The 14306-nt window shown below is 37.3% G+C and overlaps 1 protein-coding gene across 8 annotated transcripts in view; it reads right to left on the reverse strand.

The window, feature by feature from the left end:
* DEUP1 (deuterosome assembly protein 1) overlaps positions 1 to 14306 on the reverse strand; it is a 115934-nt gene that overhangs the window by 14083 nt on the left and 87545 nt on the right. For 7 of the 8 annotated variants that reach the window (XM_070457129.1, XM_070457132.1, XM_070457128.1 and 4 more), the window contains 2 exons: positions 9694 to 9845; positions 4109 to 4223 (listed from right to left, as the gene is read on the reverse strand). In XM_070457129.1, coding sequence (XP_070313230.1) covers positions 4109 to 4223; positions 9694 to 9845 — 267 coding nt within the window. Of the gene's footprint in view, positions 1 to 4108; positions 4224 to 9046; positions 9257 to 9693; positions 9846 to 14306 lie in introns of those variants that run through there. The other variant, XM_070457134.1, reaches the window with a different exon arrangement.

The raw sequence follows: 14306 nt of genomic DNA on the forward strand, positions 1-14306 counted from the left end.
CATTAAGTTATACAATAGACACTCTTGCATGTCTTTTATGTGCCTACCAGTGCCAGCCATTATTTTAGGTGCTAGGGTTAAAATAGTAAGCAAAAACAGAAAAAAATCCTACTTTAATGGAGTTTAAATTCTAGAGGAAAGAGGCAAACAAAATATGTTATAAAAAGGTGCTATAGATAAAACAAAAAAACAGAACATGGTGAGGGAGGTGCTACTGTAGGGTAGTTTCTCAGGTGCTTCTGATGAGATGATACTTAAGCAGAAACTAATCATCCTAAAGTCACCTGATACTGGAACAGTGAAGTCACATCACGTGCATGCTCAGTCATGTCCGACTCTCGTGACCCCATGGTCTATAGCCCACCTGGCTCTTCTGTCCAGGGAATTTTTTAGGCAAGAATACTGAAGTGAGTTGCAATGAAGCCTTTGGCAATTTATCACTCCCCCCCCCCCCCTTGCTGGGTTGGAGTATGTGTTTACTTTGGAGTCCTTAAAAAGAGTTTTGTTGATACAGAACTTGCTCTTGGAGGTTCCCTGAGCTTAAATGAAGAAGTTTATTTACTTCATTGTTATGGAATTTTATTCTGTTCAGATAATTTTGACATTTTATGTTGAGATGAAACAGAAGAGCATTGCTGGGCTTTCAGTTCAGTTCAGTTCAGTCGCTCAGTCATGTCCGACTCTTTGCGATCCCAGAGACTGCAGCATGCCAGGCTTCCCTGTCCATCACCAACTCCCGGAGTTTAGCCAAACTCTGTCTATTGAGTCGGTGATGCCACCCAACCATCTCATCCTCTGTCATCCCCTTCTTCTGCCCTCAATCTTTCCCAGCATCAGGGTCTTTTCCAATGAGTCAGCTCTTCGCATCAGGTGGCCAAAGTATTGGAGTCTCAGCTTCAGCATCAGTCCTTCCAATGAACACCCAGGACTGATCTCCTTTAGGATGGACTGGTTGAGATCTCTAAAACTTCCAGAGTTGATGGTTTTAAGTCTTCCTCTTTCACAACAGCTTAACTACTTCTTACTACCAGCAGCTTACTCCTTACTTCCCAACAGCTTCTTACTACCAGCCTCTCCCAAAGCAGCTGACAGATTCCAGAAAGGCAGAGAAGTGTTCATGGCACGCCTCGACCAGCTCAAACATTTTCTGTTTTTTGTTTGTTTGTTGTTGATATTGTTGTTTGTATCATTTGTACCCAATGTTGGTATATCATGGACAGGTAGTGAAAAATCACATAAAACACTGAATACAAGTGAAGGTAACTGCAAGAGCACTACTAATTTCTGAGGTAAAAACCTGCATATCTTTGAAAAATGTGATTATGTTCAATAAACCAAATCACAAGGTAGAAAATTTCAGCAAGGCACTGGAAACTAAAAAAAAAATCAAATGAAACTTCAGGAACAGAAGAAGACGTTAACCTACAGTACGCGGCCACGTGCTCAAGGCTGGGAGCAGTGGCTCTTTATGCACAGACAACAACACCGGAAAGAGAGCAGGGTGCGGAGGTCAAAACCTCTCCCAGCTGTTTCACGAGGACGGCATCATCGGGCACCAAAGCTTGACACGGATAACAGTGAAACGGTACAGCCTAATTTCTCTCATGAACATAAAGGAAAACTAAACCAATATGAACAGATCAAATCCAGTGATCAAGTGTGGATTATTCTAAGAATTCCAAGTTGGGTTAACAATCTAACATCAAGAAAAAAAAAAGCCACATTAACAGATCAAAGGAAAAATTATATGGTCATTTCAACAGCACAGGAAAAAGCAATTGATAAATTCAGTACCAACTTGTGAAAACAAATATAGCAACCTAGGAATAAAAGGAACTTCTTAATCTTTTAATAAGGAACATGCAAAATATTTACAGCAAAATTATGCACAATGGTGGCATATTGAATGTTTTCCCTTTGCAATTGAAAATGAGAGAAAGATGCTGGCAATATCACTTCTACTGCTTTACATTTACTAGAGGTCCTTGTGTACAATAAGACAAGAAAAAGAAAAAAAAGGTATAAAGATTTGAAAGTAGGAAGTCTAGCTATCATTATTTTGATTCTGAGTATAGAAAATCCAAAAGAATTTATAGAACTGGAAAGCATATATAAATCTAATTGAATATTTCCATGGGAAACGGGACTGAGGTTGTTCCTTGCACCATATGCAAAAATTGATTCCAGGTCTATAATTAAGTAAAAAAAAAAAAAGAGCCAAAGCTTCTAAAAGATAACAGATAATAACTTTGGGACAGGTAAAAGTTGTAAATAAGACACCAAAAATATCAAGCATAAAGAAAAATATTTATAAGTATGAACATATTAAAATGAGGAACTTCTGGTTATCAAAACATTCTATTAAGTGAGGAGGCAAGTATGAATGGGAGAAGATATTTGCAATACCTATAATCACCAAAGGGTTTAAATCTAGAATATACAAAGAACTCCTATAAATCAATCAGACAGTTCAATAGAAAATTAGACAAACAGATATCAAATATCAAAATAGTCAATAAATTTATGAAAAGGCACTCACCTCATTAGTTTCCAGGAAATAAGAATTAAAGTCACAATAAGATGTTACTACCCACTGACCATGGGCTTCCTAGGTGGCACTAGTGTTAAAGAACCTGCCTGTCAAGCGCAGGAGATATAAGAGACACAGGTTCAATCCTTGGGTCAGGAAGATCACCTGGAGGAGGGCATGGCAACCCACTCCAGTATTCTTGCCTGGAGAATCCCATGGACAGGAGCCTGGTGGGTTACAGTCCACAGGGTCGCAGAGTCAGATATGACTGAAGCGACTTAGCATGCACGCATGCACCCACTGACCATAAAAGTTAAAATTAAGACCAATGTAGTTAAAAGCTGTTGGAAAGAATACAGAAAAGGAGAATACTCATACACTACTTGCAGGACTGTGGACTGACTCAAACAGGAAGAGAGCTTGACAGTACATGCTGAAGCTGACCTTGTGCGTATTCTATGACCTAGCAAATCTGAGTGAGGTGGCTCAGTCGTAAAGAATCCACCTGCCAATGTAGGAGACATTGGTTTGATCCCTGGGTTAGGAAGATCCCCTGGAGACGGAAATGGCAACCCACTTCAGTATTCTCGCCTGGGAAATCCCATGGACAGAAGAGCCAGGCAGGCTACAGTCCATGGACTTGCAAAGACACAACTTAGCAACTAAAACAACAATGACCTAGTAATTCCATTCTTAGGTATAGATCCAATGGAAACGTGTACACATGTGTACCAAAGGACACTTACAAGAATGTTTTTAGGAAAAGTATTTGTAGTCACCTCTGAACAGGAAGTAATTCAAACGTATGTCAATAGTGGAATGGATAAATTGTATCATTATGGATAAGGTATCATTATATATGGTATTTATATATAATGTAATACTAATAGAGAAAAATGGGTAAACTACAGTCAACAATATGAATACTGACTCTTATCTAACAATGTTGAAACAATGGTGGGAGAACAAGTCCATACAAAAGAGCACATGCAGCATGATCCCATTTATCTAAAATTTACAAATGGCTACAGCCAAGTTATGGCCTTAAACGTCAGGACAGTGGTTATCTTGGCAGCAGGCTGGAGTGCCTGGAAGGACGTGGGAAGGGGGCCTCTGGAAAACTACTAACGCTCTGCTTATCACCTGGGTGGTAGCTGCGCTGCTCTGTTACCTTTTCAATAATTCATCAAGCTGTCCAATTCTGATTTGTGCATCTTCCTGTATGTATGTCAGAGTCAGTAAAACAGACTTTTTTTCAACAGTCACAAAAGATCACTTGTAGCTCTTTAAAATATATAGATCTTTGAGGCTCATGGAATGTCCAGAAGTGACTTGCATAGTTAAAAGTCACCAGTAATTTCAGCCTGTACTTGAGGTGAAATACTTCATGAAACATTATGGATGCTTTTCCTTCTACAGATAGTCACAGCTGAATTACTTGCAGACCTCTCTTGGAGTCCTATTCAAAGAGCAATATATTTTTTTAAACTACTGTGTACACATCAGTAATATCAGTATCAGTGTAAGGGTATTCACTCCATAAAGGAAAAACGTAGTAACCAACAATCAGCAACTCACCATGGGAAATGCCTCATCATCACTGACCAAAGGGCTGGTTACTTCTTTGGTCTGAAACGGCAAAGCCGGCAGTGGAGGTGTGGCACTTCTGCTTGGCTCACGATCGTGGCTAAATCTAAGAGAGAAGGGCTCGGTGTCATTACTGCTATCAAGGACACCTGCTTATTTATGGAGCTAAGAATGTCTCAAATTTCTAACTGTGAGGAAAGCACAACAAAATATTTGGGCTTGTTATCTGGGTATTACTTTGAAAATAATTTTGCTAACAACTTCGATTCCACTTAAAAGACTTAGAACAATTAATAATGAAGCAGGAAACTTTCATAACTGTTAAAAATATTCTGCCATTCTTATTGCCTATATGGTTTCTCTTTCTGTGTTTTACTGTTTTGTCTCTTTGCTATTTAATTAAATAACATTAAACCAATTTAAGAAAAATTTTGAACAGCTACCACGGCTGCCCTTGACAATTCTAATAGATACTCTTTTTCTATTCTCATTTTACTTAACCTCACTGGCTTTCTTAACATAATCATTCTTCTCTTTTTTTTGACACTAGAATAAGTCTCTGTACAATAATAATAATTCTAATTTCTATAGAGCTTAATAATTTATAGTATGTTTTCAATTTACATCATCTCCTAAACTCCTCCACACTTAGTTGTATGACCTTGAGCGACAGGTAACTATATCTACCTGTAACTTTTTTTCATTTATAAAGGGTTGTTATGAGAATTGAACTCCACAGTTTGATGAAAAGCACAGTATAGAATTTGTTGTTTGTGCCAAAATACAGGGTAGAAGATTAGACTGAATAAAATGCCAGTGGGATTTTAAATTTTGGTGTGCTGACTAAACAAATGAATAATAAAATAAACAAAAAACCAACTTACCCTAAAATTTTACACAAAAAGGTCCTAACAGTATGGGCTGTTTGGAACTAAATAAGTATCTTCTCTGAACATTAATTCATGAAAATGGGGTTTAATCAAAATCATCAAAGACCATGGAAACATAAAAATCCTTTCAATGTATTTATTTTTACTAACAATTCAAATTCTCTACAGGTATTAATTAACCATTTTCAAAGTCTTCATATTTTAACTTCACACCGTTCAAAAAATTTACATTATTTTTCTCTGTTCTTATCCAAAGACTATCTATATAGACTTCTTTTATTATGCAAACATTTTCAAAGCTATGCATACAAATAGCAATAAAAGTTAAGTGAGACATCTGTAAACTAGTACATAAAAACAAACAAAATATGCTTTCCATTTTTACTTATCTTGAAATAGATCTTTTTTTTTAATCCATTCTTCCAAACCATAATTACCATGGAAACAGAACAGCAAATTAAACTGAAATAACATGGTTTATGATGTGCAAAATAAAATGAAACATCCCACAATTCAAATAGAATTATAACAATTGCCTTGTACATCTGCATAGAATCTTCAGCTGAACCTTTTAATCTGAATGAGTCCATCTATACTTCAAAGCACAGTGGAAAAAAATAAGATAATTATAGAAGTAGTTCAAGAAATATACATCCCTCTGTAATCTCAATTATACAGAGATTTCAGGGAGTGTATTATTTGCCCTAAATTATCTAAATAATTATCTCAATTATCCATTTTGCTTTGGATGTATAGATACAATTTTATGATCTTAATTACTAAAATTTATATATGAACATTTTCTTTATTGTAAGATCAATAAAGTGCAGAGAATGAAAGGAAAGACTACATTATGAAGCAAAGCACTTTTGCTTTAAATCATCTTTGTATCTGACAGGAAAGTTCTTCTTCTAGATTATAGCTATTCAAATACTTCATAAAACCACCTTGCAAAAAAATGCTAAGTATATCAATTTAAAAGCTATCTTAAAAATTATTTCAGAAAGCTTTTACTACCATCTCATAAGCTGGTCTGTTCAATTAGCTTTTCCAGAGACCCTATTCCAAGGTCCCTCCTTACTTGGCCAGGAGGGCAGGAGCCGGCATCTTTGTTGGACGCTCTGCCCAACTCGAGCAGGCTTGAGAGCCGAGTCAACTGCACAGGTTACAGGGCTGTCCTGGCCGTCCATTAAGTTTACCAGCCTCCCTGGGCTACATACAGTGTGAAACGGGATCCCTTCACAAACTAAGCTGATTTACCACTTCTGGCCTCCCCTTCTAACACTCCACAGGACACTCCCTTATTCCATGCACTACCCATTATTTCCTAGCCTGGAACTCTTCAGTTCACTATGTTTCTCTCCTAACTGAGCAAGACCATGGTGCAAAATGGACTCAGCTTGCTGCTTTGCTTCCAGGTAAATAACTATTCATTCCTTGACAAGGGATCCTGTAGAGTGATTATGACAAACCTGACTTTGTGGTGTTTTAGTATTAGAAACTTTTAATTTGCTGACTAGATCTGAAGCAATGTTATTGATTAGCTTGTGATTACCAAAATCTTTCCAGTACATGATATAATTCTTAAAGCCATATATTCAGTTTTAAGTATGAACTGTATATAGAGAGAAAACTCCATACACTACAAAACTGATTTGCCATTAAAATTAGTTATATATTAATAGTTCTGGATACCACTATTCCAAGTTAGCTTGTAAATGATCCTTAAACTTCAAAACTCTGACTTAATTCTAAAAGTGTTGAAAACATTTCCTGCCTCATTGCCAGATTCAGTTTCACCTCAGTCACTAGCCTTGTTTGTGTGTTTCTGGCCCCATCACACTGCTTGCAGGATCTCAGCTCCCTGACCAGGAACTGAACCTGGGCCACAGCAGTGAAAGCCTGGAATCTTGACCATAAGGCCACCAAGGAACTCCATTAAGTTTTTTAAAGTGCTGAATAACTTTTTCATTGGAAAATAAACCCTTTCAAATATCCTAAAATGCTTCACATTTTAAGTGGATGAGCACAAAAATCTTATCACTTCTAACAGGAGTGAAAAACAACAAAAACTTAGTTAACTTCCAAGTAGACAAAAGATTATTTTAGCAATATATTATACAAATCTTCCTCAGGCAAAAGCAAGAAGGGGTTAAAAATTAGACTACAGACTTCAAAATGTTGTGGAACATTATGTTCATATACCTTTATCTAAGAGCTTTTTCCTTTCTAAAATACTTCAATAAGACCTTATTGCATTATCCATTGATATGTAAATACAACTGTGTTTCTTGATTATTTTCTTCCTAATAAATACATACAGCTTTTAGTATTTGACTTCACTGAGCTGTGCTGTGAAGGAAGGAAAGGACACTGCCTTTTACACTTGCTAAAATTAATAGATATGTGCTTTACAGTTCTCCACCCGTGAGTTCACAGTGTCCTTGCCTCTCAACAATTCTTTCCCCATAGTGGGTTTTACATGGTACTAATTTATTCAGAACATTTGAAATGCTGTTTTCTTTTTTAAATCAGGTCACTGGAGAACACTGAAATCAGACAAGCCATTAAAACAAATTTAATGAAACTTTCAACAAATGAGACTGGCAGGACACAGGGCTCTGCGGTGGGAACCGTCGCCGGAGCTGCTTATTAAGACAGTCTCCTGCTGAGCATTTTACCTCTTACACCGCTCTGTGTACCCTAGCGCCTTGCTTCTGTTAGGCACTCAACACATTCTGCACTGCCCAAGCAAGCCAAACAATGAAAACACTCTTTAAAAACAGGAAAAGGCAGAGCAACTGTCTTTTTGTTTAAACAATAACATCTAGTACCTTCACCTAAGGCTTTCCAAGTTATTCGCAACAAACAAGAATAGGAAACAATGTTCTGCATTAACAGGGGTGCAGTACAGACCAGTGGCTGGAGAAGATACGGTGAAGACCCTTCATAACATCACCAGGGTCCTGTTTTTCTCTTACAGAGGGAAAAACTAGATAGAGGGGGTGGGGATGTGACCCATGGAGAAATGAATCCTTGTGGAGAGAAGCACTTTGTAAAGGGTTTATTCTATATTAGAAATTATATTCTTACCCCCAAAATCAAGGCTAGCTTCTTCTGGACAGATTTTCAGTCACACTGGCCAGTCAGCATGGGGACACTCACCAGAGAGCCGCCCTCTGGCTGCCGCGCACGCCCCTCATCCTCCCCACATCCCTTGGATTCCTGCTGCGCTGCGCCCCTGGAGCAGGCTTCTCTCATTCCCTCCCCTGACCGCCTGAAGGGCGATTAGCTCAGCACTTCTGGGTGCCTGCTGTTTCTTACACTGGGTTAGAACATATCCTTCCGGCACACACAGGGCTAGGGTGGTGAGAGCGGGAGACGATGTAGTACACGCACAAGGATGCTGAGACGTGTCGAGCACGGCCCCTGGACTCATGGACTGTCTAGAACTGGGCTGCTTGGTGAGCCGGGCATCACCCTTCCCCAACAGCATTATCTTTAGAGGAAATGTCAGATTCAGCCATTTGTTTATCCACCAAAATATACTTTTTAGGTACTGGGAGTTGGAGAAGTATTCATATTATTGTAAATATTAACAATTTTGTTAGAATAATAATATCAATGATAATGTCTAACATTTAGGGAATTAAACATTTTACAAAGAAATAGGTTTTCTCCTATAATCCTCAGAAAACCCTTATAATTATTATCCCTGCTTGTCAGATGGGAAGATAAAGTTTAAATATTTGAATTCCCCAAAGCTGCAAGTATTAATTATTTGTATGTGAAGTTTTCATGCTAAGTATTATGAGCTTTTAAACAAAAGTTGTATTGATGTTAGGTCTGGACCTATTGATTCACCATTTCTTAGCACCATGGAATGTTAATAAACTTGATATCAAATAAGTTTGGGGAATATTGCACACCATACCTGTTCCTGGAAACTCACAAAGTAATTAGCACATTAATGGCTTTGCAAAATCCTGTAAAAAAGAAACTTGTTTGTTTTGCTGAGCATTTTCCCAGTACTGGAAAATGGTGAAAGGACTCCAGAGACAGTTCTGACTCCAAACATATTTTATTAAAGTTGAAGAAATTAGTCAAATGTTAAGGCTGATGTATTTACTTAAATTTGAAAGTAAGACATTTTAAAGAGCCTGGGGATAATGTAGGCAGCAGGTACTGATTTTCCACATGCTTCTCTTCACTCAGAAAAGACCTCTCTTACACATCCACAGGTTCTTTCCTATGAAAAGACCACAGTTTGTCACCACTGCTGGAGTGTCAGTATAAAGTGTACATACATTTGAAGTTAAGCCAGACATGCTATCTTCCTGTATTCCTACATAAAAAAAGAGATTACTTTTGCATATTCTGTATGCCACATCAGGTTCTAAGAAGTTCTGAACTGACAAACATTCATTTTAACAGTCTACTCAATTCACTGTTGTCCTTTGAAAGCTACTGAGACCATAGAGTTTCATGTATCAGTGTATTCTAGACTATGGAATTGTCCCCATAAACAAATTTTAAGCAGCTGAAGGGAAAGTGTATAAAATTACAATTTGATTATTTAAAAACAAATTTCACTTGAATGTTTGTACATTTATATCCTTATGTAAGTGGAGCCGGCATATCCATCTTCATTTTTACCCCATTTTTATTTGGCTTTGATAGGCATACCTTCCTGCTTCTTCATAGGTATTTTGATGAGCCCATGTTGATTTTCCACTGGCATGAAGTTTTGCGAGATCATTTCGGAGCCTTTCATTCTCGTATTCCAGTTTGTTAATAGATGTATGCCTTGAATGTTCCCTGTTAGTGAAGTCTATACTCTAGAGAATAAAATAAACTATCATTGAAAAAGTTGTTACTTACAAGTGATGCATGTTTTCTGTGCATTTGCACACATGTTGGAAAGACCCTTTCATGTAAGGTGAGGCGTGTGACTTTACTCCTGTGTACCTCCTAAATGCCTCTCTTCACCCCCCACCTCCTCACAACGCAGGTCCTCAGTGACGGTTGCCGCTGAACACTTCGCAAGGAAAGGGATGCCCATGCTCCAGCACAGAAAAGGCTCACTGCCTGCATTACTGTTCTCCATAGCTAGAACAAATTGCTAGTTTTAAGACTTTCTGTGTTAATACTGTATGCCTCCTAGTGCTGATTAGTAATGGAACCAGAATTAACATATCTTTTAATTTTAAAACATTTTTTTCACATTAAAGCAATATATGTCATTATAGAAAATCACCTATCAACCCCTCACTGTTGGATGATATGAAAAATTATATATTAACTCCATATGATGGCAGTCTGATTCTGGGCCATTCTATATCAGGATCACTAGATCCTGGATGAGACTGTGCCAACACCACACAGTCTTGAGCAATGCAGCATCATGAAAAAGTTTCACTGTCTGGTATGGGCAACCCAATGGTTAATGTAATAGAAGAATAAGAAACAAATTTAAATCACAACATGAAAAATTTAGAGCAAGATTAAAGATTTCTGATGCTCTTTTAATTAAATGCTGTAAGAAGTTTTTTAGGGAGAGTCTAAACTTTTCTTCTCACAAAATTTTTAGAAAACAGGATATATTTTGACATGAAAACTCATGAAAATGCTTTAAATAACCCCATGAAGTCCTTTATAACAGAACAATGATTTGAATACCCATGAATTATGTAGTTGCTGATTAAACAATAGTTCTCTGCTTTCAGAAGAGTAATATTTTAGTACAAAAAGCACAACATGAGTAAAATATCTTTTTGAAGCTCCAATTTTCTATGTTTAAAAGCTCATAAGACTATAGATGACTATGGCTTAGAACTGTCATTTTTAAGTTTCTAAATTTAAGGCTTTGAGTGCCATTGCATATGGGCTGGCATGTGATAAAGTCACTCAAAAATTTTTGACTAATTGCACATGTAAAATTATTCATATACTATATTAATATAAATATTGATAAATAAGAATAGAAATGTATATATTAAGCATTAAAAATGCTCACCTGTTTTATGTTTTGCTTCAAAGGACAAATCTGTTCATTAAAACTTCTGTTTACTGCCTAATTATTACGTGTGTGTGTTAGTCACTCAGTAGTGTCCGACTCCTTGAGATCCCATGGAGAATAGCCCGGCAGGCTCCACTGTCCGTGGACTTCTCCAGGCAAGAATACTGGAGTTGGTTGTCATTCCCTTCTCCAGAGTATCTTCCCAACCCAGGGATCGAAACTAGGTCTCCCACATTGTGGGCAGATTCTTTACCATCTGAGCAACCTATACTATACTTTTATAGAAGTTTATAAATCTTTACAACGGTCTACTTTTGAATGGAAAAAAAATGCTCCAGGAGGTCAAATGTTCTCAAAACAATATTGGCCAATGTGACCTTTGGAAAAGAAGGGTCATTTAAGGTATTTCTCTGCTTGTTAGGCCCTTGCCTTTAGTATACGTTAACTTTTTGCTCATTTGAGATATACTAGTACAGATAAAAAAGTCATCTATAATCTGCTTTAAAGGAGACAGGATTGCTTATTCTAAAATTTGAGCCCATTTGTGATAAATATAAAGAAGGCAGACCTAATACAATTTTCCTCTCCAAAGGAGAACACTCATGGGCAGATCTGTTTGAAAAACAATCTTGGAAAAGATTCAAAATTTTACTCCTAAAAAGACATCTCCTAGTCAAAATATATAACTCTTGATAGTCTCCTGCTCTGTTACAATTTCATTCAAAAATTTCCTATAAAATTAGATTTCACCTGTGACTTTTCGGCCCAGTGTTGGCTTAAAGTATTTAAGAATGATAATAATGATTTTTTTTTTAACAACCCACAATTTTCTAAATGTACCATAATCAAACAAATGTTGTAAGTATGACCTGAAAGAATTACACAGGTGATGGATTTATACAATTTGTATTTAAAAACATTTTCCATTTTACTGGATAGCATTTTTGGTGCTCTCTCATTTCATTTTTTTTCTAAATACTTTTCCAATGATTTCAAAAATATATCATCCAGTAGATGGTTATCATATGAAAAAAGGCACTGATTAAACTTTACCTATGTACTGTTGATGGGTTCTTTTTACAGGCCCAATCAATTTCTTATTTCCTACCCCCACCCCCCAAACTTTAAGGTTTCATAGTTTTAACTGACTTTTCTTCTTGAAATGGTGAAACCTCATGCTGTCTGTTTACTTGGACACACAGTTGGGTTACTGAATTGTCTGAATGATAGTATTTTATGAGTACTTTTTCTCTTAAATAATAGTTAGACTAACAAAGTATTTCTACAGAAGGGCTGACTTTAATCATGTTTTAAAGTTAGTACATTAATTTACAGCACGTAAATGAATGTTTTAGATGCTTAAAGTTAGTCACAAAATTGTGTCCAACTCTTGGTGATCCCAAAGACTGTAGCCCGCCAGGCTCCTCTGTCCATGGGGATTCTCCAGGCAAGAACACTGGAGCAGGTAGCCATTCCCTTCTCCAGGGGATCTTCCCACCCAGGGATCGAACCCGGGTCTCCTGCATTGCAGGCAGATTCTTTACCAACTGAGCTACTAGGGAAGCCCTTTAGACGCTTATGAGGGTACTAATATTTTATGTTGTTATTTTATTTAGCAAACTGTATGGATAGTGAAAGGCCAATTAGTCTTAAAAATTACTGTAAGTTCTGAGTTCTGACTAAATCTAATTTTATAACACCTTCCCTAAGTGAAAGAAAATTTAACAAATACAAAGATAAGTCTAAGTAAATATGGAATCACAAAAAAGCCTATCATGATAAACTTGATTCTTTGTTAATTACCCAGGAGCAGAACAAGGATAAACCGCTCACTTTTCTCTATATAGGCAAGCTTTTGCACAAATCCATGGAAAACATCTTTTTAAAGGCAACAAACAAACAAAAAAACACCAAAAAATATCCAAATAAGCCAAAAACCTCTTGCTAATTCTGGCCTTAAATATGTCACTGAGACCAGAGTAAAACTTATATGCCAGGTGGTTAGTTCCATTAGTAAATTCTGCAAAGGAAAATGGGGGTTGTCACAGCCCCAGGTGTGCAACAGGTAAAGGACTGAGTGCCAGACTGCTGTTTCTACTACTGGGTGGGTATGAATTTCAACCTTTTTTCCCTAAGTGTAAATAATCAGGGAGCTTCACACTTAAGCAGAAAAGTTATCAAAGCTCTAGCAATTCAGAAATGACCTACCTTCATATCAGTAATTCCACTGGTCTAGGAAGGAAAAAATAATTGTTATTTTAATATTATAGAAATACTACATATATAGAAGACTTAAAAATAATGATGTAAATATTATGGTTTTTATTGCCCAAGGTAAAATTTCAGCACAAATTATTTAATTATATGCTTACTTATTCATTCCAATTATTTTAGAGAGAATTAACTAATTATGGGATATTAACACATAACAGATACGAATTTTCTTTATGAAATCTTTAAACTAATAAGTGTAAATAAATGACCTAACAGATTATAAAAGCTTACAAGACACAAGAACCACACGGACCTCTTTTTTATTTCTCAGTAGACACTTGAGATTTTTCTCTTAGGACAACGGCTTGACTGTGTCAGTTAGCAAAGCTAATTCCAAATCTTCACATATAGAAAATGGAGAGCAGTTATAAAGTCCGCTTCCTCTATGGGGGGAGCATGTTCAAGATGCCATAGCATAGCATAGTATGAAGACCCTGAACTCACCTGTTTCAGGGGCAAACTATAATAACTCCTTACACAGCAACCACCTATGGGAACAACCTGAAGACTAGCAGAGAAGATTCTACATGTCTAAAGATATAAAAATGGAACCATAACGAGATGAGTGGAAGGGGTGGACTAAGAAGGATGTAGTCAGAATCACATCCCTGGATCAGCAACTCTCAGACTGAAAGAATACCACCACTGCAGACGTCCTCCCCAAGCAGCAAGGGACCTGAACCCCACATCAGGCTCCCTAGCTTGGGGGTGTTGTCCTGGGAAGATGAGCCTCTAGGATGCCTGGCTTTGAAAACTAGCAGGCCTTACCTTTGAGGAAGCCAGAGGGCTACAGGGAACAGAGACTCCGCTCTTAAAGAACACACACACAATTTCTCATGCTCTGAGTCTCAGCACAGAGGCAGCAGTTTGAAAGGAGCGTGGGTCAGATGGACTTGCTCATCTTGGAGAGGGGCGTGGCAGCTAGGACAACCCTGGGGATGGAGGTACGCGTGGCGACCACTCCTGGGAGCTTATTCTGCCATATGGACATCAGCACTGACAAGCA

The sequence above is a fragment of the Odocoileus virginianus genome, chromosome 28, assembly GCF_023699985.2.
Source record: "Odocoileus virginianus isolate 20LAN1187 ecotype Illinois chromosome 28, Ovbor_1.2, whole genome shotgun sequence".
Classification (NCBI taxonomy): Eukaryota; Metazoa; Chordata; class Mammalia; order Artiodactyla; family Cervidae; genus Odocoileus; species Odocoileus virginianus.